The sequence below is a fragment of the Aquila chrysaetos genome, chromosome 20, assembly GCF_900496995.4.
Source record: "Aquila chrysaetos chrysaetos chromosome 20, bAquChr1.4, whole genome shotgun sequence".
Classification (NCBI taxonomy): Eukaryota; Metazoa; Chordata; class Aves; order Accipitriformes; family Accipitridae; genus Aquila; species Aquila chrysaetos.
Genome location: NC_044023.1, coordinates 12,852,115 through 12,879,163, shown reverse-complemented (window position 1 = coordinate 12,879,163; position 27,049 = coordinate 12,852,115). Strand labels below are relative to the sequence as shown.

Below are 27,049 nucleotides of genomic sequence, written 5' to 3'. Positions count from 1 at the left end.
CTCCCTTTGGTGTGCCCTGCTTTGAGCCAGAGCTCGCAGGCCCAGGGACACCGTTTTATCAGTAAGAGCCCTTTAGCGTAGCATGACATCTGAGAGACTTCAGCAGGATATAAGATTGCTCTGGTACTGAGGTATGATTTATATCCTCAATTGTTCTGGAAATTTGAGCTGCATGATTCAGGAGACTTGCATGAGTACGGTTCCTTCAGTGCTTAATGAGATTTATGTGCTTAAATGTGATGGATGCTGTAATCACATTTCTGACATGCTGATTCAATATGGGAGGGGGAAAAAAAAAAATCAACAGGAGTTTTGCTGTGGTTGTGGTGGAGGCAGGCTTTTGCACAGGAAGCTTGCAAATGCCAAACTAAGGGGGAAAAAAAAAAAGAACGCAAAACAAAACCAAACCACAGAGGAAACATCTTTCTTCAGCTCTTAATTGCAGCCTCCTGTTTGCTCTGCCCGCGCTGGAAGTTGTCACCCTTTCTGCTAAGAGCCGCCAGGGGCTCTCGGGGCGGCAGGAGGCCCGGAGGCTTGGGCACGTCCCGGCGGGGCAGCAGGAGCTGCTCCTGGCACCCCGGTACCCTGAGCAATTCCTCCCAGGGGGCTGTTTCCCGAGCAGGAGCAGTCCTTGCTGGGAGCCCTCCAGCCCCCCCACCCCACCCCGAGCTGTCCCCTCTGGCAGCTAGGGTACAGAGGGGGGTATAATACCGATCATAATAATGGCGTAGCGGGGCTTGCAGCAGCTGCCGGCCTGCAGAGAGCGGCCCGGGCGTTCGCCCCGCTGCCTGCACGGCGTCGGGGCAGGCCCGGCGACTGCCACTCACGGCGCCGCGCCGCCTCCGCCGCCGCTGCGCGGCCGGGGGCCGGGCTCGAACCCGCGGCCGCCGCGCAGGGCGTGCTCCGAGCCGCGCCGCCGCGCCCCAGATGTGGCGGGCGCCTCCCGCGCTTGCATCGGCCCGGCTGCGCCCGCGGCCCGGCGGGCAGAGCCCCGCGCAGGGCAAGGAGCCGGTAAGCGCTGGGGCGGGGGGGGGAATGGGGGACGGGTTTCCTCCTCCCGCAGAGGGGGGACTTTGTTTTGTCCATCCCTCCTTCCTCCCCCTGCCCCCCCCCCGCCCCAGCCGTGACTGGGGCCTCCTAGCAGTGTCCTCTTCTCCCTAGATGTTGGGCAAGAAGAGGATTGATTCCACCTGGGGTAGCGCAGGGGCTTAGGACATTAGGGGCCCATCCCGAAAATGGGAGCATCAGGGAGCGTCTGCCGGCGGTTAACCCGGATGAGTGCTGGCAGGAGGTGATGGGGGAAGATTTGGGGCACTGGCTGGACCAGCAGTGGGGCAGGCAGCGCGAGTGACAGTTACATCAGGAAATGAGACGTGATGGCAGGAAAAGTGTGACTGGTAACAATTTTGCGTGATGATTTTTTCTTATAAGATGCTGTGTGGTTATGGCAGCTTCTCTGTAGATAGATGAGTCACATAGTGCGTGCGTGTCAACTAAGGCGCCAAAGGAGGAAAAAGTATTCAGATTAGAAGGAAGATCAAAGAATTATCTTGTTATGGAGGAGCGGCGGACAGCTAGCTGAACTATGCTAGGTGCTAGGTACCATGTGTAGTACCTACCTGTACTATGTTAGGTATGCTAGTCCTTGGCTGGACTGCAGGATGCTAGGATGTGAACTGCTCCCATGTCATGGCTAGGGGTCAGACACCAAAAAGGGTTGGATTCTGCTGGGCTCCTCAGTTCTTACAACTCCCAGTGTGAGAGCTGGTGGGTCCAAAATTCAGGCTGTGTGGAGCACCTTCTGCATCCTTCCAGGTGTTCTCAGGGTGAGAGCCAGGATGCACAGCAAGCACTCCAGCACGAACACAGGCGTAGGAAGAGATGCAGTTACAGAAAGAGAGATTGATTTGACACTATACAAAGTTGAAGGTAAACTAAGTACTAGTGTTTCGGTCAGCAGAGCATCTAGGGCTTTGGGAGCAGATGGTAGTTTATCTTCAGGTTAGTGGAGTGGACAAAATACCAAAGGGTTTCCTGTCTCTGACCCATCCAATGCATCTTTTTGTTATCTCCTCGTTTCTGACTTTGTTTTTCAGAAAAACTCTGCGATTCAAGAAAGCCACCATGAAAGGTGAGGAAGTTCGGCAGAGGAGAAAAGAAGGCCGGACTAGGAATGGAGAGCGATCCAGGCACAAAGCAAAGAACAAGGGTAAACACAGAGACAGCCGAGTTGGCAGCCAGGAGGCAGAGGATGTCTCTCTGCATGCGCAGCAGAAGCTGTTGGCTGAGGAGAAAGCGGCAATGGCAAAGGCGCGGGAAGAGTCAGCTGTCGCAATTTGCCTGCAAGTGCTCCTGCCATACCTCCTAGCTGGGCTTGGCATGGTCTTGGCAGGAATGGTTTTGGATTATGTTCAGGTAAGGGAAAGAAGCTGATCTGATATACTGGGCATGGGATAGGTGGGGGACTTCTCTTCAGAGGCAGGGGTTTTGCCCTGGGGATGGCAAAATAAAGAAGGATTTGCAGCAGTTTCACATGCCAACGTGTCCTTCAAAGTCAGCTATTATGTACTTGTGTGAAGCTCTCAGGAGACCGCGTGCGGTATTTTTCTGGCCCTTTTTTCCCTCTAGAGATAAAAAACAATATGACACTAAAGAGCACATGAAGGATCTGAAACATCTATGTAGGAAGGTGCAGTCCTGTACAAAGATCTCACCTTGGTCCTGGGAAGAGGGTATCTGAGCTGCAGCCCTAAGGGCTGTGGTGGCATAGCGCTTTCCTGCGGTAGATACAGCTGTATCACTCCTGGATACAGATCTGGATAGTCCTGCATTCCCTGCTTTATTGTGCAAGGAGCCAGCCAGACCAGCACTGTTAACACTTCATACAACCAGCCCAGCCTGCGCACCACAGTCTTTTCTAAGGCCTTGTAGCAGATGACTCAAACCACTGAGTCTTCTAACAGTCTGATTTCTGATTCTGTGACAGTCAGGATCAGACCTTTCCTCCTATGGTGCAGCAATACAGAGCTTTAAGGTAGTGGTGAGCACCTAATTTTAGGCAGTTTAAAGCTGCAGTTAATTTCCAGTTTATGAATTCCTATGCCTTTGCACTCTAGGCGACTCTCACTGCTGTGTGCCTTTTTGTTAACCCTTGTTGACTAGCTAGCTGTTGGGTCAGACTGCCCTGACCTATCTGATATAGTGATACTGAAACTATTGTGCTTGCATTGACAACTTTCACAAATCTGGGGCTGTGTTCTTTTGCTATTAGCCCTAGACTGATCTCCCTAAGCTAGAAGAGCTATAAAGGCTTAAGAGTGACATAGTATCCTTAACTGACCTTAGCATGTACTCAATACCCAGCAGAATGTCTAGTCAGATCACAAAACACCAAGCCAAATCCAGAACCCGGTGGCAAACTACTTTTTGTCTCCTTAGACGTTATTCTGAGAGTCTTGAGCAGCCACTTTCATTTTTATTTTTCACACTGTTCAGACTTGCCTGTTCTTATGGATCTCTGACATTAATGCATGTTATCTCTTTATTGTGAGATATTAAAGCGTGAAATAGGTTGCAGATGGATTTATCATGTTAGAGGTGTGCTTTTCTTTCAGTGTTCTTCCCTTTTTTTTTTTCTAGGAAGGACTGGGCCACTAATATAAACAGAATGTGAAGCAAATCTCATACTCCTCTGAAACCGCAAAAGTCTGGTTTCTGTTTTATGCAAATAAAGAGCTCACAAAGAGCTTTCATTTTAGTGCTTAGAGCCTGGGAAATCAACCCATGCAATATCTCATCAGAAAAGCAGGTCTTTGGCAATTAGCACAGTGACTTTTCCTGCATGATCGTGGACTATTTGAGCGTGTCTCATCGTGGACTCGCTGCTACTAGGAACTGCCCTTCCTTTCTAAGCCAGTCCTGGCTTCTGCCCCTGCTGCTGCTGCTGCTGTTTCTGTGGGGCAACAGGAGATGCTGCGAGGCTTTGGGCCCCAGGTGCTCTCCATCTTGCTTGTTCTCAGTCTGTCCATATAAGCTCTCTTCTCCACCCTTTCCTAAAGTGGGGAAGAGAGGAGCAAAGTAAGAAACAAAAATACACGACCTGATCTGACAGAGCTAGCAGTCAGGAGTGATAGTACTCCAACAAGTGGGATGTATGTTCCCTGAAAAGCATCATCCTCCCATGAGTCTAAGGTGTCAGAATAGCGCTGCCTGTTGCTAACACTGCCATGTTGTAAGAGCATTCACTGGTATCCCTGTTCCTTCTTTGCAGGGATGATAACGTACGTCTGAAACTGTGCTCTTTGGCACTTGTCATCTTTCTGTTCTTTTTTTGTACTGTGGCAGTGGATGGAGGCCCTAGATCAGGGTCAGGGGCCGCCCAAGAGGCTGTTTCTGCTTTGGCTCCTCCAGGACGATGCTACCTGTTGGCTAGTTTGCAAGCACAGCGATACAGCATATATTTGTGTGCAGAGCAGGGCGGCAGTGTACCTCCCCAGGTTTTGCCACGATGAATGGTGCAGCCATGAGGTGTCGGGTTTTTTTCCCAACTAGCTATAATCTTTTTCCTGCTGTTCAGTAATGCTCTCTTTCTTCTCAAACCTGATGCATCTCTTTGCATACAAATATGGTATATCTCTTTGCCAGGAAAATATGATGCATCTCTTTGCTGACAGATGTGGTGCGGATCTTTATCAGAGGCTCCTTAAATGCATAATGAAATGACCCAGTGTACACATGCAGGTCACCTGAACCAATTACCTTCTCTGCATACTGATTCATCGGTTGAAGGCTTTTTATGGTGCTTGCTTAGAAACAGAGAGAGACGAAGCATGATAAACCCATAAACCCTGCCAAGCTGACGCTTTAGTACAGGATGTGGTGCTGCTGTGTTTTTTAAATGACATTTGAGTCATTCAGGCTTATTAATATTTCCTTTACATTAATGTTTCTGCCTGTCAGCAGTCCAGTTGGCAGATACAGTGGCATATGGGACTAGGTATGCACATTATCAGGCGTTTGAAAACCTGGGGTAGTTGTCCAGAAATTGTCCTTTATTTCCTTGAAGCCTCTATGCGTTTCTAACCAGAACTGGGCCTTCATGCTGTCACTTCTGAGTTCCTGGCTGGTATCAAGAGGTTGGGTCATGTGTGGTTATTACACGATTTTTGTTAACCTCACTCTTCCAACTATTGTGGGCTTTTTCCAGTTAGATTAAGTGAAACGTACTCTCTTGTTAGCTTTCAGCTAACTGGACCGTTGTTAGGTGGAAGAGACACACGTACACACCAAGCCAGCTGGGAGTGGAGAAGGCTTCGGGGACTGTACTAAAATATCAACCTAGAAAGCAATAAAGAACAGAGTCTTCTTCCATCTGTAGCTAGGGCTTGTTTTCCACCCTGCCATGCTTGCAGAGAGATCTGCTGTGCCCTCTCAGCCTATTAGGCTTCGTGCTTTGGTTTGCGTGAATTCAGACCAAAAGAAACACACCGTCCAAATGGCTGAGAGCTTCTCAGTTCCCTGTTTATCTGCAAGGCAAAAGCATGTCTTGTTCTGTCCAACCCTGCCAATGCATTTAGCTCCAAACTGGGGACCCTGTCACAAGGACAGAGTCCACGAGCCATTAATCTTTATGTCTCTCTGCAGAGAGTGTCAGGGAAGGGCTTGATTAGTACAAAAAGTGTAAGTAAGGCAGTGCAATTTAAACATTGAACTTGAACTGGACCAAGAAACCTGTATCTTTTGTGCCTACCACTGAATACTTGCTTTCACTCGTTTGCCTTCACTGGGTCATAGCTGGATTTGAACCTGTGGTTGAATAGTGAAAAATCTCAGCTGCCAATGTACTAAAGCAATCCTATAACCTTCCATTCTAAATTGTGCTTTTAAAGCTTTTTGATCCTCTGATCCGGTTAGTTTGCCTAAATTATTAGAAAGGACCCGCAACAGAATACCCTGACTCCCTTCCCCGCATGCATGATGTTGAGCTGAAGTCTTTACTGAGCAGGATACAAATTCTTTGGCTGTATGTGGCCATGATGCCTCTCTGGTTCTTGACTTTGTGTCAGCTGTTTGACCATGGAGAGTCTGGTGTGAGATCCCCTCTCTCAAAGACTGTATCTTCCTGGGAGTATGCAAAAGCAGTGTGTTTCACTTTAGGATAGGAAGGGAGACCAGCTCGCAGCATGCAGTGGAAACGTTCACCCTTTCTCTCCCTTGCCTGTGGTGTAGTGAGATTACAGAGCTACCTTAAATAAGCTCTGGCTATGACTCTTATCTTGGCCTTTGCAAACTAGCAGAAAGTTGAAGTGATGACAGCAGATAAGGGTGTTCACTTTTGAAGCTTATTGGCTGGTTGTCTGGATTTTTTTTTCCCCCTGAAAGCCAGTCATTCAGAGGTACAGCTGGATCGTTACATCCCACAGAGACCATGGAGGGGACAAGAGGGGCCGGGGTCTAGAAGGGCAGATCTTCTCTCATCAGCCGGTTTAGCTGTGTCACTTGCCCAGGGATGGGACCTGCGTAATATCATCAGCGGTGAGAAATGTGGACTCGTGTTTTCCTTGACCTTTTTCACCTTGAAGGAGAGCAAAACGAATCCTGGTTGTTAACTCCCCACCTCCTCGGCCTTGGGACAGTGAGAAAAGTTCAACGTTGCTTATGGTGGGAGTGAGGGAACTGAGGCCGGTTCACAGCAGGCTTACATATTAAACCATCGTATCAAAGGCGAGCCGCAGTCTGACAAGAAATGTAACCTGAGGAGAAAGGACGCTAGTGCGTTTGAGCAGGCTGAGGGATTCTTGCATGACCTGTCACTCTTTCAGTGCTGTAGCCTGAGCAGGTCTTACTGGTTTTTACCGAGGTGGTGGGAGCTGAATGGGGTGTGGGCTTATTTCTATTCGTCCACAGACATCTCCGCAATCTTCTTTTCTCTTTTTTAATTCCCCCCTGGATATAAATTGGAGAAATAGTGTCCGTGAAGTTTGCTGCCACCTGGGCTCAACCCAGCTGAATCAGTTTTGGAGGATACCCTTGCTGCAACCCTCTGGACGTGCTCCTAGGAGGAGAAGAAGCTAAAGGAATTTGGCATCATTGATGTAGTTCAAGGAAAAATATTCCTTTTAACTTCGAAGAGAGCTACCAGGAGGATCTGTGCGATGTCCTGATCTCCCCCCATTTGTGCTGCTGAGCATGGGGTAACGGTGTTTGACCATGGTGGTCACCCAGTTACAATTGGAACTGTGCTTCCATGGCAAGAAGCTGAGAGGTTTCACCTGCAAGTTGACCAGGTCAGCCAGTGGATTTCTCCCAGAGACTTCATTCTCCATTGCCTCCCAGATTTTCGTGCCGTTCCTTCTGGCTGGCTTGGGCATGGTAGCTGCTGGCCTCTTGATGGATGTTGTTCAAGTAGGTACATGTGGTTAGGCAACTTTGTAGTGAGAGGGTGGGCTAATTCACTAACCTTGAGTATTTGTGCGTTTTTGTTTTTAACGTGTGTGTTCCTAGAAGCCGGTCAGCAGGATGGCTGTAGGCTTTTCCTGTGCTGGAGAGACACTATCCATCCTCTTTAGATCAGTACTTGGGCTCCTTGTAAAGTGGGATAGGGGCTTTCAGTGAGGCTTCCTGAGACTGCCCTCGGTGTGTTAGACTGGGTTTTCCCTTTGCTGTATCTAGCTAAACACCTCATTGATGACTGCCATGAAGCAACTGGGATCAGACTGCAGCATATTCCCCTATTGCATGATATTATTTCTTTCCTTCCAAAATTGCTGATAAGGAGATCTAGGTCAGGGTTGTTATTAACTACCTGTCTCACTTAGAGGCAAGTTTATACTTCCAGTTCTTTGCAAACAACCTAATGTAATCTTTGGTCTAGAAGGCATTTAGATACTGTGATGAGAGGCATGCCAGCATAAAAAGATTAGCATTGCCTACAGAGTGCTGCTTGGCCAGATTCTGAGGTGGGTGTAAATTTTGAATAACTTCCATTGACTTCCAAGGAGTGCTGCTGGATTTACACCGTTGTGCCCACAACCAGAATCTATCCCATCTGTCTTTGCTTTGTACCAGTGGCACAAATAGAAATGCAAAATTTGATCTAGTTTGGGCATCTCATGCCAGTGGATTTACAAATCAAAAGGCTGGCAGAGTTTCCCAAGGATATATCCTGCGCTCTGAGCTCACTGGAGTACATTGGATTCTCTGGCATTAGTACCACAGCAGGAGCTAAATATGGATGCTTGAGTGTTTGGAAAGACAATACCTTGCTGTTTCTTCTTGCCTTGGAAGAAACAAAGAAGGCAGAGAAGTTGAATTAAAGGAAATGTGAGGAATACCAAAGAAGGGTTAACTGGAGCGGCACACGCTGTTGCTATGCTGTGTTTGTCATCTCCACCTTGTGCTGTGCTTAGGCACAGACCTGTCTTGCAGCATTACAGGAGTTCTCAAACTACCCAAGATGTTACGTTAATAGTTAGCAGTTATCTCAGAGAAGGATAAAGACATAGTACGTACCCACTCCATACCCTTGGCAGGTGAATAGGTCTTTGTCTAAAAGAAATTGAATGCACTTGCTAAGAATTGGGCTCTGTTAAAAAATGTAACTGTATCCAAACTGATGGAAAACATAAGCCAGGTATACCTACATTGCATGTGTCCTTTAAATACCAGACTGCAGTCTACTTTGTATATTTGTTTGCTAAACTCTTAGAAATGGGGTCATGCATGAAGCACAATAATAGGAAGCGTATTTTTTGGTGAAGGTCTTTCCAACTATGTTGAAATAGGAGCCATCAGTCAGTGGATTCAGCTCCCAGAGGAGGGAGCTAGTGCATTGAGAGTCACAACTGGCACAGGAGAGATGTGAGTGAGGTAAGCTGCCATGGCATTAACAACCCCATATCTGAAAACAAAACCAGTAGCTGGGAAAATCCAGAGATCTTAGCCTTTAAAGGTTTGGATTATTCTTCTGTGCCTTTTTGTGTCTGAGCTGCTTATTTTCAGCTTTTCTTCATGCAAGTGCAAGAGTGGACACTTACAGTCCTGTCCAACTAAAACCTGAGACTAAGTTTGTTTGCTTGAGGCCAGGTACCATAAGACTCATATTGGTAATCATGAGGGCTCATGCTACTGAAACTACAGGTTTTTCGAGTCCAGGAGTCTGTGATTTGCCCATTTTTCAGGGGATGGTCTGATTGAGGAATGCTTTGCCCTATTTGCAGTCACTGCAAAACTTTTTTAGGAAACTCCCTGTCTGCCTTTGACAGGGAGATACATACGCAAGCTCAAGGATGGTATCTAGAGCATACATGTGAGTTTAATGGTGCTGCTTTTGTTCTGTTACATACAAAGTATCTTGAAATAATGTGGTTCTGCGCTGGGAGTCCATCTGGCTTTCTTGTTTGCAGGGCTGATGTTGCTGTAAAGGCGAGAACAAAGTGGAAATTGCTTGTTTGTCTCCTATCAAACTTTTCAGGTTTTTAACAGTTTCTGGTCTGTCCTGGGATGGGACTAAGAACTGTTGATGTTACTGTTAAAAAAAAAAAAAAAAAATCAATAAGAGAGATTTGTCTAGCCCAGTTGACTCCAAGGCTCAAACCCGGGTCTCTCATACTGGTATAAAAGGATGCCCAAAGAAATAGCCATTTGCCATTTTCCCTTCTTGGTTACGCAGATGATGCAGTCTCTGTGCAGGGCCAGTAGCATTGCACGGGTCTTTTCTTGTTGGACGTTTCCGCCTCTGCTCCAGTGATTCTTGGCCAGCTGGTCGATCTGGATTCCGGGCTGGCTGGCATTGCTGGAGACCTTGCAGGGCCCTGCCAGTGTTTGGCCCACTCTTTTACAGTAAGGTGAAGAATCAGATTGAAGCTGGATGATCAGATTTCAAACCAGAGATTTCAGAAGGAAAGCTTCCCTTTCATTCTCCCCTTCCACACCACTGCAGTGGGACACAGTCCAAATAAAAATCACAGACATAAGATATCCCTGTCCTTTGTTGATAAAAGCCCATGAGATGATTAGCATTAAAAAGGATTTTGAATTGGCTTGCGTTTTGTAGTCCAGGATCTTTTGATCTTTCTGTTGACTTGTTCGGGGCAATGGAAAACCTCTGAGGTTTCTTAGCTGCTGCCGTGGGAGGATGGATGCCATGAAGAGGTAGCAGGACCTGGCTGGGACTGTGAGGACAGTGTAAGGAGGGACGGCGGGGCTAGACCGGAGCTGGGGACACTGTCTCAGTACATCATAGCCTCTCTTCCTCTATGGGACCCCATGAGCAGACGCAACTGCCATGGGGACCAGCTGCAGTGGATCATGAGGTAACCAAGTTTCTTCAGAGCTGAGCTTTAGGGCTGTAACTCCGTTATGGGGACGCGAAGTGGGAAAGAGTCTCTTTCTGGCTCAGTGTCCCTGTGTGGGTTTGCAATGCTGCAGGGACTGTTTGTGTTCCTTCTAGGCCAGTTTTCATCTCGAAAGACAGAGGCACTTCCTAGACATAATCCAGCTGTCTTCATTCAGGCAGCTCCTTGCCTGCACAGCTCTAACTTGCCACATTCACCAGCTCCTCCAGCTGACGGTCCTGGAAGGTGATGGCACAGGGATCATCTGTTTATTCTGTATTTCTGCAGGCTCTAACACAATGGAGTCCTGGCTACTGTGGTATAAATAATTATGAATCTGTCCTTAGGCTCTTGATGAATCACTAATGAGACTCAAATGGAGGCAATTAAGTCAGCTTTTTTTATTAGTAAAGTTGTGCTATTCTTTATTAATTGTTCAAAGCCTTTTGGTGTAATTATGTGTAAGGCAGAGTCCCAAAAAATCATACCTCATGCTGAAACTTCTGTTATGGTGGCTTGAGACCTGCAAAATTCATCATGAACACAAGGATTGGCGCTTACATTGATAAAGCAAAGTAATATTTCCCAAACGTGACATGCACAGAAAATATAAACAGTTGAGTTTTTCTGTTGCTTTTTATTTATATGTCTTTTTATTGTGTAAAAATATGCAAGGTCTTAAATATGAATGTCTGCTTGCCTGTGTATTTTAAATTATTGGCTTTTTTTACATTGTGACTATGAAGTCTGTTTTTTCTCCTCTTCCTTTTGAAGGTGTCAAAGATGTGTTTGGATCTTTATTCTTAATTAAAGAGAGAGGAGAGAGGGGGATTTGAATCTTTAAAAGAGATGTCCGCCCCTAGCTTTTCTCAGGTATTTAAGTTCCATGTTAACAAATTCAAACAAAATTGCAGTGTGTCGAATAAGGTGACTATTCTCGTGTTATCTGTTATTTACTCAACAGTAACTTACCTTTAACATTTTGAAACGTGCCTGTTTCCAGGTCACCACTGCCAGGAAATGTGCCCTTTTTACTGATAATAATGTTTTGCCTGTTATCTGCACCTCTGAGGGGTGTCTTGCACCACATGCTCAGGGCTGGCTCAGCCCCTTTTATTCATCCTGACTCAGAAGGAAGCTGTGATGTCTTCCCAGCAGACAGCCACACCACCGGCTTCCCACGGCACAGTCAGAGCAAAACACCAAGCCGTTACACCCCCTATATATTTCCCAACAGGCTGACAGCTGAATGTGTCGACATTTACTGAGTCTGTCCAGCCTCCTGGATTTTCAGGTTTATAGAACCCCAATGGATGTGGAGGAGGTGGGCAGGGATCTGTTGTTCATTTTGTCCTCTAGCGCCAGAATTCAGGACCATCATATGATACTAGCCAGTGACAAGTTAGAATTAATGAACAAGTTGATCCTTCACATGACGTGTAGCTAAACTATGGAAATTTTTGCCACAGGACGGCACATAGGTTGGAGGGGGGAGATTGGATGAGTACCTGAAGGAGAAATCCTTTGAACACTGGTAAGTGTGCAGAAAAACCTCCACCAGCTCAGTATCCTGTGGCAGATAGTTGTAGGCTGGAAAATACACAAGAATTATCCCGTCTACTTGTCATACTTGTAGATTGTTGTTTTATACACCTGAATTTGACTACTGGTGGAAATAAGGATAGGTTAGATGGACCTTTGGTCTGACTCATTGCCACTGCTCTTTTTTTCTTGTATTCTGCTCTTAGATGTTGGGCTATTTGGTTTTACTTCATGGTGAGCTGCTCCGTTCTGTGATTTCATCCTGATGTGAACCTCTCTGGCTGCAGTAGGACTTCGCCAACATTCTTGAATGCACAGGGGGTGAATGAATTATGTTCCAAGGCACTGTATGGTAGATAAATTAGAGAAGACATGTGTTAATCAACAAAGTTTCTTAAGGTTTCAGATCATTTCTAGTGTTGCAGCTGATTCAACAGCTTTGTACAGTTCAGCTTCAGAGGAGCAACGATAATCAAGATATTGGCCCAGCAGTTTGGGCTTATGGGGTATCTTAATTCAAAATCCTTTTTCCAGCTGTGCTGGGAGCATGCTTGCTAACAGGAAGATTTAGGAACTGCCTGTGGAGAATACAAAAATCTCCTTCCCTCCCACCACCAGTCTTAGATGCTTAGTTAGAAGTTTGGTAAAAAAAGACAGACACAAACTTTTGTTGTTAGATTGTTTCCAGATCTTTGTGTTTATTCTTGTGAGTCTTGATAGCAATAGGCGTTCCTGTATCTAGTGACAGTACAAAGGATGGAGAGCATGCTGTATTTCATTTGGCTTGTGAACCCTAATTATTTTTCGCGTTGTTCTTGGCTAATGCTAAAGGCACATTTTAATTTGTGGCTTTCCAAAATCTTCTGCTGCCCTCAGGAAGAAAGTTCCTTTCACTGTTAGGATAGTGCTTTGCTGTGCATGAGATCAGAAAAAATATTGCAAGCTAAAAATTGCTTCCTTCTCTCCCAAAACGCAGCCAGCCCAAGGCGGCATCTGCCCCCATGTGCATAGCAGACACCTGTAGAGCAGGTGGTGAGGTGGGAACCCACTCCTCTTTGAAGCAACAGCACTGGACTGGTCAGCTTCACAAACTGAGGTCATTGCCTTTGTTTTCTTCCAGCACTGGGATGTGTTTCGGACAATTACGGAAGTTTTTATCCTGGTTCCTGCCCTGGTTGGCCTGAAGGGTAATCTTGAGATGACGCTGGCATCCAGGCTCTCTACTGCTGTGAGTGTTAACAAGGCGGGGGGGGAGGGGGAGATTAGCAGGAGACATCAGGAGATTCTGCTTTTATATAACCACACTGTGTGTATGGGGCATGCCCTTTTCTGCTAAGTAGAAACTAGTGGTGTGTGAGTTAAAATAATGTGTTTGCCCTCATTTTGTAACTGGAACAGAGAATTTCCATCTGCACTTTCAAGGTGAATTAATCCCTGGTTGGCCAGTTGCTGATATTTGGGGCCCTGTGACACATGAAGGAGACAAAGCCAGGGCTCCACAGCTGTCAGCTTCAGTATTGGATTGCTTTTCTGTGGGTATTGATCCTTGAGAGACCCAGGGCTTCCCAGCAATCCTACCTTGGGGGGAGCAGACTGAAGCTTCTTGGGACCTGCAGTAGCTTTTGCTACTCTGGATTTGATTTCTCCTATCTCCCTAAACGGTTTTGTTTACTTTGGGCTGTTTGTATTGCATGTCTTGGGAGAAATTGAAGCTTGACAGAGCAATTTGGGAGGAACGAAAGAGGAAAAATGGTTTAATTTGTTCAGCTTTTGGTCTGTGCGGGATGTGGTGGATATGCCCACTCCACCTTTAGCTGGGTGCCCTGCAATGCCTCTGCACCTCCATGTGAGCCTCTGATACGCCTGGGACACTGGGCTGGAGCATGATGGAGATGTGTCAAGAAGGAAGTGCAGGGAAGGCTGGGAGATGCCGACCTGCGCTCGCCTCTCTCTGGCTTTAGCAGCCGCTTTCTCACAGGGACCAGGTGAAACTGCCTTCAGCAGCCACCTGTGCCACAGGAACAGGTTTTCAGGGTGTCTCTCTTGGCTCCTAGGCTAACACCGGACAGATGGATGATGCCCAAAAGCAATGGAAAATGGCCACGTGCAATTTAGCCCTTATCCAGGTGAGTCACTTGAGCTGGGAGAGGAAAAAGGCCCTTTTGTCTTCCTGTGCTGCAGCCCAACAGCATCTGTTCCCAGCAGTGCTGAATCCCAAGCTGTTGATTTGGGACAGGTAGTCTCAACAGAGCCAAGCAGAGCCCAGGACTTGACCTCCAATAAAACTCTGTGTAGCCCCAGAGCTTGTAGTTTAGCTGCAAAACACATCTAGACATTAATTGTCTTTGTGGACAAACTGAAATAATGAAAAAAACCTCCTTTTTCAGGGAGAGCTGCGGCACAATCCCTGTTTCACAACAGATAAAGCCTGTCCATTGCTGGCAGTGTTTGGGAATCAGCCTTGGGCAGGAGGGGAGAGATGGGAGAAATGTGACTTGTAGCTCTTTCTGCTTGTTAAAATCCAGCAACCAGCCTAGAGGTTGCACATGGCAAGGCCACAGGGCTTGCAACATGTGTCTGTGTGCTTTCCCTTATCTCCTTCCACAGCTTTCAGCTTGCTAGGAGTGCTGTGTTGATGGGGAGCCCATTTTTGTGTTGAGCAGGGCTATTCCTTTGCTGATGGACTTGGTGTCCTTTGCTGAAATGTTATCTGCCCTTTGCAGGCCTCCAGAAGTTTGGAGAAAAACTTTGGCAGGAATTATTTTTAACGTAGTGGAGCCTTACAGGGATGCTGCTTAATACATAACCAGCCAGCATCTCTGTAAGGCTTAGTTGTGTGGCAGTGCTGTGGTCGCATGGAGCCAGGACTGCCTGGGAGCAGATGCAGATGATTGCTCACCACTTGTCTTTTGGCCCCCAGGTCCAGGCCACCGTGGTGGGACTTCTGGCTGCTGTTGCTGCTGTGATCCTGGGAGCCATCTCCAAGGGCTCTGTGGAGCTGAGCCAGGCTGCTGTGCTGTGTGCCAGCAGCGTGACCACGGCCTTCATAGCTGCACTTTCTCTTGGTGAGTTGTCCTGGTTCCTCAGATCAAACATGCAGCACTCAGGTGCAGAAAAAACTGTCCCTTCTTCCTGGGAGGCCCAGGTGACATCCCTTTGGTCTGACACTGGGAGGAGGGATGCAGGGAGCATTAGTCCTATGTCTGCTGCTTTCACCCCCTCTTCATCCTGCCTTTGCTTCTTTTCTCCCAGGATCTGTTGTTTGTTGGGCTCTTGGCATCCACAGCAGCAATCAAAATGTCCCACTTCACCTGACTTGCAAAAAATGCCACGTGCTATGCATGGCTGTACACACATGTGCACACACTTTCTCCATGTGTCTTGGGTGACACGTTAGCCACCTACGCTCGCCCTTTCCTAGGGGAGAATGAACTAATGCCATGCACAAAGCAGGGTATTGAGAGTCTGTTAGCAGACAGCTCCAGACTACGGTCGAGATGGACTTGGGTCAGCCAATACACTGCGGAGGATTGTGGCCAGCCCTGTGGCTTGCCTGCTGTGAGCTCTGAGCCAGGCAGTCCACTCCGCTGGCTATTCCCGTTGCAAGGGAAAAGTCATGGGGTGGACGGATAGGAGCTGCTCTGTGTTGCCTGAAGGTGATCAGTTTGTAGGTCTGCCATATGAGGGCAGCATGATACCCTGAATAGAGGTTGCTGGCATAGTTGGATACAGCAAGTTTTCTAAATGAAAGGGACAAGTTAGAGCAAGTGCACATCCTGGAGCTGGAGTCAAAGGGTGATAGTAGATGCCTTTGATGAAAAACATGGGATGAGGCAGTTGTTTAAAGAGAAAAACAGCAGCCCAGCTTTCATTAAACTCTTCCCTTCAATCTCCTTGCTCGTTGTGATACAGAGAGGCTTTGCTGCTGTACCATCACAGGCTTTCAGCTAGCAGTATTTTCTCCTGTGGACATGGTCATGGGCAGCCTGTCTGTGAGTGTGCATGGCAGGAGGCTGCTTTTTTTATGACCGGGGAGGGAAGCAGCATGAACTGTGCTGCGGGGAGAGGAGCATGGGTATCTGGGAGGGCTTTTGTGGAGAATGCCATGTTGTATGAGGATGTGTTTCTGTGTAAGGGATGTTGTATCAGGGAAGGTGCACACGTGGCATTTCTTAGGGGAGAGCCGATGCTCCTGTGCATGCTCAGCTTTGGTGGGCCTGGGTGAACAGGCCCAGAGAGGTGGTGAGCTGGAGAGAACCACCGTTTCTCAGGCTTCCTTTGATGCATCCTGTCAGCCACAGAAGGACTTTGAAGAGATGTCATGTGTCTTGTCTCAAGGCTGCCTTTGCTAATCACACAGCAGTGGAGGCTGGCCAGGCAGGGTTTATTCCAGGTGGCTCTTCCGCAGGCCTCTGAGAGATCTGATGGCTGAGGGATTCCCACACGTTCATCAGGTTTGGGGGTTTGTGGTCATTAACTTACCTGGGCAGGCAAGACTTCCCTCCTCTCCAACAACGCTGAAAAGCAGCTGGATTTTCCAGATGCAGCTCAGAGGACAGGGGAAAATAGGTGATGTGGGCTACCTCCATAACCCCTTGACTCTGGAGCTGCTCACAGCATCAACATCCACCCAGTGCGAATTAAAGCAGCCCCAAAGACTCTGGGACATGAGGGGTCTGTCTGATGGCCGGACTGAAAAGCTAATTCAGGCTACTGTAAGGAAGTTGCTCCTTGGTGGTTCAAACTCAGAGAAATTTTGGTCTAATATGGAAAATCTCTTTGTGCTGTGGAATCCGGAGCGGGGGATGGCACCAGGAGGCTGCTGCATGCCTGCTGTGTGCTTATCTATGAGTGTGCTTCATGCCTGGTCCTGCTTCAAGGCAGCAGATTAGGCTGCTCAGGAGGGGAGCTTCTACATTTGGGCTGCCTGCTGGTATCTCCTTTGATCCCTGGAATTTGCTTGTGTGCCTCTGGGCCTTTGGTGCAGTTCATAAGGGCAGAGTCGTGCCCTTCAGGTTGGCGAAAGCAAGAGGACAAATTCCTGGGGATGTCCAGTTTCCAGCTGTATGGTACCGCTGTGGGCAATCTGCTTCTTGGTTTTCCCAGACTGCGCATCCCTCTGGGAACCAGAACAGAAGCTCTGGGGTGAAACGCAGCAGGATGCATTCTCTGATGCCTGCTCTGTGTCTTCTCTAGGTCTGGTGATGATTGGTGTGATCATCGGAGCAAGGAAAGTTGGGATCAATCCAGACAATGTTGCCACACCCATAGCAGCAAGCCTTGGAGACTTGATAACCCTTTCCCTGCTGGCAGGAATCAGCAGTACACTCTTCAAATACATAGGTACAGTGTTTAGCAGGGATTTGGAGCTCAGCAAGTGAGGGATGAATCCTTGTGAAATTATTGCAGGACGCTTACCAATTTCTGGAATGTTTCAGAATGGAGGCTGTCATGTCACTGGGTTAGAAAAGTGATCAAAGAGGCTTTTTCCAAGCTCTCTTTTAGTAGCAAACTGGAAGGCAGAGCCTAAGAAACATAACTGGGATTTGTCAAAGAAATGGCCAACGTGTATTGCATAGCTTTGGAACAGAAGGTTGACATATGTGACACTGACTATGTTCCTGCATTTGTCGCTGGCCAAGCATAACTACTTTCTGTGCATGGGTAATAGCAGGTCCTTCCTCACAAAGCAATTTCAGGGTTTTGGCGTTTGTAAAATATTCTTGTATCTTCTCATGTGGAGAGTCGTGAGTGAACAAGATATGATCAAATTTGAGGGAGGAAGGCAGTGTTGCATTGTTTTATGCTCACAGGACTCTGAGTAGGAGTTGTGGCTATGGGCTTAGCTGTTCTGCTGGTTGGCAAAGAATTGGGCACCTGTTGACACTGAAAAGCTCAAAACGTGTTGCAACTTGGTGATATATGCCTCACTGTTGCTTGGAAAGTGCTAGGCTATTTACCATGAGCTTAACCTAGAATAGAAACAGGAAAATAAAAAGATCCAGCAAACTCAATACCATTTGAAACCCAAACTGTTGCTTCAGACTGTGAGCAGAAGCAGCAAGGCAGCTGTTCTCAGTTTGCATAACTTGTTCCATATGCCAGCAAGTGAGGGAGCAAAGGAGCACACGTTACAGGGAGAGGCCCACGAATCGCTTCAGTCCTCCTTGAGCTTCAGAGGTGCATTTTTTTTTAATAGGCTTTTTCCATGATGCCATCACACCTGCCTGTGTAAAGTGTCTTTCAATCACTACGCCTCTGATAATACCTCCCAGGGAGCACGTGGCAGAACAGCATCATAACCTCTATGGTTGTGACCAGAGAGCATTCCTGATGTTTTCAGCATAGTTTAAATAGCCTCTTGAGATGGAAAATACTCAGCACGCAGACACCTAGTCATTAGGAGCATGAAGTGAAGCAGGTAGGAGGAAGGGACTGTTGATGGTGGTTGAATAACTCCATTTCCCTCCCCAGTGTGTAGTAAGGGACAGGTCATGCTGTGGCAACTTCTGGGTCCTACCAAAATGTATCCTTCAGAAGTACCGGTGAGTCTGTAAAGTTTGCAGTATGATGTGCTATCTGATGCAGCACCACCTCCTTCTGCAGAGTACTCTTTTGCCAGTGAAGATCTTCAATTTTTTAAAAATTAACCCTGGTCCTTCCAAGTCCTGCATAGTGGAGATACAAACTGTGCTAAAGAGTTTCAGCTTGCTTATGGGCTCTGTGTAAGAGAATGTAGCAGAACTGGAATGTGGAGACTGAAGTCCATTCATCCTACCAGGAGTCTTTCTGTGGGCTTTGATAAGGTTTGATAGACTCCAGTGCTCTGTGTCTGCATTATTTAAGAAGGAATTAATTGCCTGAAACAACAAGGGGTGAGGAAAGGAGATCCAGTACAGCGGCTAAGTCTGTCATACAACCCATCTGTCCTAAATGACTCCAGGTGGTAAAGTGCACTGACAAAACAGCAGCTATTTACACCCCAGAAGTGGTTGCATTTCAGTGCTAAAGACATGCGTGAAGAGTGCACCTCTGTGTAAGAGTCCTGGATTCATGGAAGGTTTCATCACATCAGTGCTATCTCATCCAGGTAGCCCGAGGCCCTGGCAATGTCATTTTGAAAAATGCACACTTTGAGCCGGCTTCATCTCCCAGATTACCTGCAAAGTCTGCATTACAACCCGCTGGCTTTGGCCCCAACACAGAGACCAGATGGAGAGCGTTGTTGAAGAAGCATTTTTATATCAAAAGGGTTGGCATCATCCCCATTGCTTGAAGGTGTTTCTCATGCTTCTGAGTCATGTTTATTTTCTTTTAGTGCTGCACATCTACTTATTTTTTAATTCCTTTGCTTCTAAAGGTCACTTCAAGGTTATGCCCCTACCAAATGGGAAAAGCACCTAATGGAAACACATGTAAGCTAGCACGAAAGAAACCCTGGATCTTAACTGGCTTATATGTGCAAGAGAGCATTTGTTCCCATAGAGCAGACCAGCTGCTCAGCAATTCTGCTAGCTTGCCACCAAAAAAGTACCTATTACCTCTTGTTTTAGGTGAAGGCGTGAGATGTCTGTTGTGTGATACAGCTTGCACGCAGGAGTTTCCCCCTTGCCATGCTGTTTGATTTGTACCCTGAAGCCAGAATTTTTGTAACATTTTGTCTTGCTTAGTTGGAGATGGAATTGGAGACTTGCTCATCTTTAAATATAACTTGCTTTGAATCCTGCTGATTTTCAAACAACGTCCTCTAGCAGTGAATTTCAGGGATTAATTATGGATTTCTGTGATGGAGTGGGTCGTTGTGTGGGAGATATCTTGCCTCATGTGATTGATTTTTCTGCTAACCTAACTCAGTCTGAGCGAGAGCCCTGCTGCCTTTCTTCCAGACTGCAATATGATTTTGCCAACCTGCGAAGCCATGGACATTTAATTCAAGATTTCTTTTTCTTGCCAGACATGAAATACCTTTCTCCTCTGATCTGTGCTGTCTTCATTGTCATGATCCCTCTCTGGGTTGCTATTGCCAAGCAAAGTCCTTCCCTTGCTGAAGTCCTGAAATCTGGATGGCAGCCAGTCATTGTTGCAATGAGCATCAGCAGGTAAAGTGAGGAACTGCTCCTGAGCCCACACGTGTATGCATGCTGCAGAGAGACCCTGTGCTCATTTAGAAAGCCATCAAAAGTGAAACTGGAAGAGACAGCAGAGGGGTATTTGTCCAGTAGTTCTCAGCCATTGGTGGCCCTCCAACAGGCTGTAAGATAGCAGATAAGGAGCCTCCAAATGACTGGAAAAAGCAAGTCATTATTTTATGTCTCACTTGCACATCTCTGCGCCGTGTGTGCAAGCCAGGAAACCGAAAAGGGAGATGATGGCCATCACAAATAGTCAGACTTCAACCTCATTTTTATCCAGCTGTAAAGACAGAAGACTGTTGAATGTAGAGCCAGGTAGTTCATTCCCCCTGTGCTACACCTTTCAGGCCCAGCTGAGATCTGGGAGAGTATTTAAAAAAACTGCTAAGACCAGTATAGAAGTGTAGCAAAACTTTTGGGAAGGATGATAAAGCTTTCCTGGCTACTAGCAGTTTTGCTCAAGGGTGGGCAAGGAGGTCTTCCTAATCACGTTATGCCATTAACAAAAACTGTAAGACTTATCTATTGGTGAAGACTGAGCTGTAAAAGGAGTAAATGGTGAATAGTCCAGCTCTGGCAATGGGGAAGCAGCAGTAACTCATCTCAGTGTGCTATTTTCATGGTGCAGGAATTGCCCTGGGAAGAGATTGATCCACCTTCATTGCCTGTCCTTTTTTAACAGCATTGGTGGGCTCATCTTGGACAAAACTGTAACTGACCCAAACTTTGAAGGCATGGCAGTTTTCACACCTGTGATTAACGGTAGGTTGGGCGGGGGGGGTTATATGCATGCTCTTATTTATACCTCCCCCTCCTCCCCAAGGGTTATGGTAGCCACTGTTGCCCCTACACAGAGGTCTGTGTTCAGGTCCCTGCTGCCATCATGAGTGGAAGTGAAGCTAGTGGTCGCCTGTACATCCCTGCTTACTCATATCCTGAAGCGTCTCTGGACCAAAATAGCAGGCAGGGCTGAAAAATACAGGCAGAGCTGTGGGAAGGTTTAACAGCATCCGACAGTTGTCTCTGAGAGCTACGTTAACACCTTTACTTTCATAACATCAAACATACTAAGAATGTCACAATAAATCCATTTTCCCTGTTTCTCTCTGCTCTGTAATTTGAGCTGTGCAGTCATCCCCTATACAGATTGTTGATAAAGATTAATATATTAAGATTATATATGTGTGTATATATATAAAAAACATTATATATATGGATTATATATACAGATTTTTAATATATGTATCTCGACATCCTTTGTGTGTATATTTATATTTGTTTGAAGCCTCACAGTACTTTTATACACACACTCCCCAGTACAAACTGCTGGGGATCCTGGCATCGCTGAGGATCCACTGGGTTATTTTTCTGATATTGTAATGTTCTTGCAGGCCAGGCCCATCCCAGGAGAAACCCATGTTCCTAGGGCAGGCTTGGCCTCCTGCCACCCTCAAAGCACGGTGTCCTCTTGCAGTGTCAGGGGGTGTCACCCAGCTGTCACCTGACTGGATCTGCATGAAGGCAGCCACCTTGCTGACAAACTCTTTCCAGCACGGTTAGCCAAAGAGCCTCATTAGGAAAGTACGTCAACAGCAATTTAGTTGAACAATGATTGACCCAGACATTGCTCTGTTGGGGCAGGCGACCTGTTTGGCAGAGCTGGTGGCAGAGTTACACAGTGCTCAGTGTCTTTGCACGGGTAGTTCTTCATTTTGCATGTGCAGGGGAGTCCTGCAAAGCGTGGCAGTGCACGATTCAGAAAGCTCCCATCTTGAGCTATGTTGAGCTCGTCTTAGTATTTTCACTTTGATTCTGCTCTGGCAAATCTCATATTTAATGATGGAGCATTTCCTTCTTCAAGGAGGGAAAAATATGAGAAGCCTGTAGGATCTGGCTCACCATTATCTTTTCTGTGGCATTTCTACCCTGCAAATACTCAGGGTGGTGGAGGTTTGCCCCATAGATGATCATCCCTCTATTTTCTGCTGGAAAACGTAGCTGCTTTTTCATGTTTGCTAGAATTAATCAGTCTGGAAGGAATTAATTTCCTTTTAATTACCTCCCATATTTGGGCTTTGATTCATTCTTGTATGATTCCTTCTCATTTATCAAGTGTGTTAGATGCCTTCAGACAGACATATAATCACTCTCTGTGATGTTTGTTTTCTTTTAAACAATAACGGCTCTCTGGGTGAGTAAATCCAAGAAGTGGCCGTGAGCAGCATCTGCCATTGCGTGTGCTGCTTTCCTCAGGTGTTGCTCACAGACTGTGTCAAACCAGGTGCAATTACATCATCTTCAGAGGCCATGTGGCATTTACAGCCGGTGCTGGGAAGCAAGGGAAAATGTTTCCAATAAAGCAGTCAGGAGATGATCACTGGAGCCTTCCTGATTTTTAAGAGCTGTTCTGCCAATTGAATAGCACAGCATCACCATGACATAAGATCAGGTTTTCTCTTTCTCTCACTGCTGGTCTCAGTGAGCTTCTAAGTGAATGCAGATCGACTCACCTTGGGCTAGGTTTTAGACTGATGTTTCCTGCTGCAGTGAAGGTGGTTTACAGGTTTACTGTGTTTTGTCCTCATAGGTGTTGGAGGGAATCTGGTCGCCATCCAGGCCAGCCGTATTTCCACATTCCTGCACTTCTGGAGCATGCCTGGAGTTTTACCGTACAAGATGAGGCAGAATTGGCCCAACCCGTGCACCACATTCTTCTCATCAGGTAGCCCTTGAACCCTAGGTGTCCCTGTCTCAAGGCCTGTCATCACAGATAGCTCCTTTATCAAGCCTGGTTAGCGAAGGACTAGGTGGGTTTCAAAGGCAGAACTCCTTTTCCCCCTTCCAGAGGGAGGGTACTCATATCGGAGAGGAGGATCTTTGCAGTGGGCAGCTTGAAAAAAAGCTTGTGGTATACTTGCTCACTGGCATGGAAAGGAACTGGCCTTCAGGGAGCACTAAAGAAAGTGATTGAAAAAGAATCTCAGATGTGATCTAATAGAAAGCAACTTTAACCATAGCCAGCCTAGAGCCATCACCTGTGGACAGAGTGGTGAAAATCAGCAATTCTTCCGTCTTCAGCAATGGATAAACCTAAGCATCAGCAAAACTGGATTTGGGTATGTTGTCTTTTTAGATTGCAGGTTCCTCTTGATTTTCCCTGCTAGGTTGGGAGTTACTGCTAAAACAAACTAAAAACTGGGAAAGTGGGTTGCAGCAAGGCAGAGCAGAAGCAGTGGGAGGCAGACAGCAGCTGAGAGGAGTGTTTGGAAGAAGTGGAGTGGATCAGCATGGAGCACGTCTCTGGCACGTAGTTTCAGTGCTAGACAAAGCTGCTGGGCTGATACTGCAGATGCTCCAGGTTGCTGCGGGATCTAGAAAAAGTGTTAGCAATGCGGTTGGTGGCTGGGGACAGCCCCAAGTCTATGCCTTAAAATATGCAGCTGTGTCCTGTCCTCCCCGCACCATCTGCAGCCGCTGTCATCACTCTTTCTGTCTCTGTCCTCTGCAGAGGTGAATTCCAAGTCAGCCCGAGTCCTGTTCCTCCTGGTTATCCCAGGGCACCTCGTGTTCCTCTACACCATCCATCTGCTGCAGGGAGGCCACACGTCTCTGTCCTTCACCTTTGTGATGTTGTATCTGATTGCTGCTTTGCTGCAGGTAAACCCCAAACTCTCATCCAAAAGGAACATTTCAGATACCGAACAAAGCAGTCTCCAGGCTAAACAGAAGTCATGGTAAAACTTGCAACAGCGGCCCACATTTCCAATCGTTTCAGGTGTGCTTCCTACCAAGCATCATGTATCTTCTGTGGGTCCAGTAATACTTCACCCAAATTGCCAGGGTCTGGTTGCCCGCATGAGCACAATTGCCCTTAATGGTGAGTGAGGCATCAGACATGAGATGAGGAACAAGTTATCATCGTCCGCTGAGCTGCAGTAAGTGTGCAGAGACGTACTTAGCAAGGAGGTACCTCTTGCTGTAGGTGGTATGTTGTTTGACGATGTTCAGTCCTGAAGTCTCTAAGCCCCAAGTATTTCTAGACTGCCACTGGTCATCCCAGTAAGGGGCAAGTGAGAGGCTGTGAACCCCAGCCATCAGGTTTACCCTCTCATTTTGGAAACCAGTTTCACATATCATGGTGAAGACCTAGGGATCCCTCTGGGTAGGGCCATATGGGTCAAAACCAAAGGGAAAACCTAGGCCTGAGAAGGTCATCTTTAAAAGTAAAAGTTCTGGGTAGGCAATGGGCAGTTCATCCAATTTGTTCTGCCTGTTCCCTTTCGCTGTTTTGCCTGCCCTGTAAACTGTGTTGTCTCACTCAGAAATGCATGTGGCTGTTGCTTGAACTCACAGAGGCTCTGACTTCACTTGCCCTTTTAAATCAGTGATTCATTAATTTGCAGGGTGAGGTAGCTGACTTCTCACTTTGCCTTATAAGCAGCCTCGTGTCTGTGGGTGAATTCTTTGTGTGTGTAAACAATCAGGTTTTCTCGACCTTTGCACAACCCTAAGCCCAGCAGTGCAGCCATAGTTGTAAAGGAAAATATTTATTCTTCTCTTTATGCATCGAGGTGAGTCCTCAACCAAAGCCAAGCATGAAAATACACAGAATAAATGACAGTGTAAAGAGCAGAATCCCAGCAACGCCACTGACCCTGAAAGATTCCCATGGAGGCCAGCGGAGGAGAATACGCTCAGCCTAGTTCTTTCTTCCCCTCCATTATACTTTATAAAGAAAGACAGAAAGAAAGAGAGGGGGGAAGTTTGGGTCAGCTGGAGGAAGCCCAAAGAGAAAGATCAGAGGCCTAGAGAACATGACCTCAGAGGAACGATTGAATGGACTGGGGTTAGCTAGTCCAAAGAGAGTCTTGAGAAAAATCTGGTTAACAGCCTTTAGACTACCAGGTTTCTGTAGGGAGGCACAGAATAACATTTTCTCTGTGGTCACTAGGGATGAAACATGAAATCATGGGTTTCAAATGGAAAAAGGCAGATTTATGTTAGACCTTGGGAAAAACAAGAACAGAAAAAAAAGCCATGGGACTGAATGCTTAGGGTGTGACATCTCCATCTTTAAGGGTTGTTTAGCATAGGTTTTAAACAAATGACCATCAGGAAAGATGTGGGCATATTTGATACTGTACTGAGGCACAGGAATGGTCTATATACTCTTGAGTTTCCATCCAGCTTTAGTTTCTGTGATTCTGTTACTTAATTTGCTTCCCCCATCTCTCCTCCTCCCTCTTCCCCCACCCAGCTTGCAGTTCTCACCTTTAGAAAGGCTGCCTCTGGCTTTGGTTCCTGTTGTGCTGCGGTCTCCCATGGAGGGACCAGAGATGTGGGGTGTAAACTCTCTTTCTCTTCTTAATTCAATTAACTAGATAGTCTTTAATCTTTAACCAAAGTATTTTTTTCCTCCATCTGTTTATCAGAATTGGGAATGAAATAGGAATTAAAAGAAATCACAACAAAGATTTTAAAACTGTTGAGATTAAAAAACAGAAATTATTTTCTTTTTTTAACATGTCAATGCTGCCTGGGATAACTTTGATGTAAAAACTGCCTCAAACTCCAGTTGTCCACTGAGACTTTTAGGAAAAACAAAGTAGACGCGATCTGAATTTCTAATGGAAAAAAGAAGGATGAAGAGAAAAAAATGTGGCTACAAACTTATCCTTTGGGGCTCCCTGCATATTTATAGCACCCCTGTTTCTGGTGGAGTGAATGGGAGCGCTCCCATTCATGGCTTGGGAAGCGGGAACCGTACCTTTGGGAGATGCTTTTGGTGTGGCCAGACTCCTGTTTCGGGCCACACGATACTGGTGAGCAGTTCAAGCGTGGTCCCCACACTTGCGTCTGGCAGCATGGGGCCATGGGCGATGTCAGGCGATGCAGTGCGCAAGGGCATGAGCCAGCTACACCCATCCCAGTGCAGCTCCATCCCAAAGAGAAACAGGGGTTCTCTGGGGAAGGCGTTAACGCTCGGCGATCCCTGTTAGCTCTGGTACTTCGGCTGTGGCCATGTCATTTTGGCTGTGAGCTGAGGGAGGCTGTGCATTACCTTCTTGCTGCCTCACAGCAGGGCCTGTCTTGCCTCTCCTCAGGTGGGAATCCTGCTCTACGTGGCTGACCTAATTGTGCGCCTGATGTGGAGGAAGGCACTGGATCCGGATAATTTCTCCATCCCCTACCTCACTGCCCTGGGGGATCTCCTGGGCACCGGGTTCCTGGCTGTCTGTTTCCGCCTGGTTTGGCTTGTCCATGGTGCAGACATGAACCTGGGGAACTGAGAGACCGTGCGCTGCTCCGCATCACTCGTGTGACACGGTGCTTTCCTCTGGGACAACGGGGTACTTGGCGATGAGCGCTGGGTCACCCGGCTGGATTGGGCCTCCCCTGGCGCCCTCGACACCCCATCTCTCCTCCCCATCGTGCCTTACAGCTGGGCTCGCCCGCCCCGAGGAATCAGCACCCGCAGACTTGCGCCCTTGCAAGTGAGCAAGCCGGTTTTAAGCAGCGCCCACTGCTCACGCCAGTGCCCAGCAAACAAGGCGTTAAGGAGCATTTGGACCATTTGTAATGAGTGAGCATTTTGATCGGTTTCAGTCCCTAGCACCAACGCAGCCCATGAGGCCACTCCAAGGCCTGCCGAGGTCACTGCATCCGATCCTGCAAAGTGGATGTCGCAACCTCTCTGTTGGACTCTGGCTTTCCATCAAGGGAAGTTCTTTATTCGCCCCCCTTTTCTCTCCCGTCGCATCCCTGGAGGAGGAGAGCAACCAGGTACTTAAACTTGTCTCCCCTCCATCGCACAGACGCTCAGGACCTGATGCAGTGAGCTCCTCGCTGGCTCGCGCCCAGGGGGAGGTTATCTAGGGATACCACCTACCTGCCCTGGCAGCGTCGCTGTTGTCTGACTGACAATCTGGATTGATTGCACTTTGGGGGTAGGAAGGTGTGTTGTTACAGTTTATGAAATGTCCAGTAGTTAAAATGTTTCTAGAAACATACACACAAATAAAGTGGTTTTAAAAAAAGGTA

At 47.2% G+C, this 27,049-nt stretch overlaps 1 protein-coding gene across 6 annotated transcripts; it reads left to right on the top strand.

The window, feature by feature from the left end:
* On the top strand, positions 1-27,049 carry SLC41A3 (solute carrier family 41 member 3). Of its 6 annotated transcripts, none has more exons than XM_029996127.1 (11): positions 1-131; positions 2,097-2,415; positions 12,997-13,104; positions 13,931-14,002; positions 14,797-14,941; positions 17,073-17,219; positions 19,831-19,975; positions 20,691-20,770; positions 22,596-22,730; positions 23,517-23,665; positions 26,113-27,049. In XM_029996127.1, exons 2-11 carry the CDS (start codon positions 2,125-2,127, stop codon positions 26,296-26,298), a joined length of 1,458 nt encoding a protein of 485 aa, XP_029851987.1. In that variant the 5' UTR covers positions 1-131; positions 2,097-2,124; the 3' UTR covers positions 26,299-27,049. The 6 variants fall into 6 exon arrangements, with proteins under 6 accessions (XP_029851987.1, XP_040974740.1, XP_029851986.1 ...); XM_041118806.1 differs by lacking the exon at positions 1-131 and adding an exon at positions 673-690; XM_029996126.1 differs by lacking the exon at positions 1-131 and adding an exon at positions 871-1,011.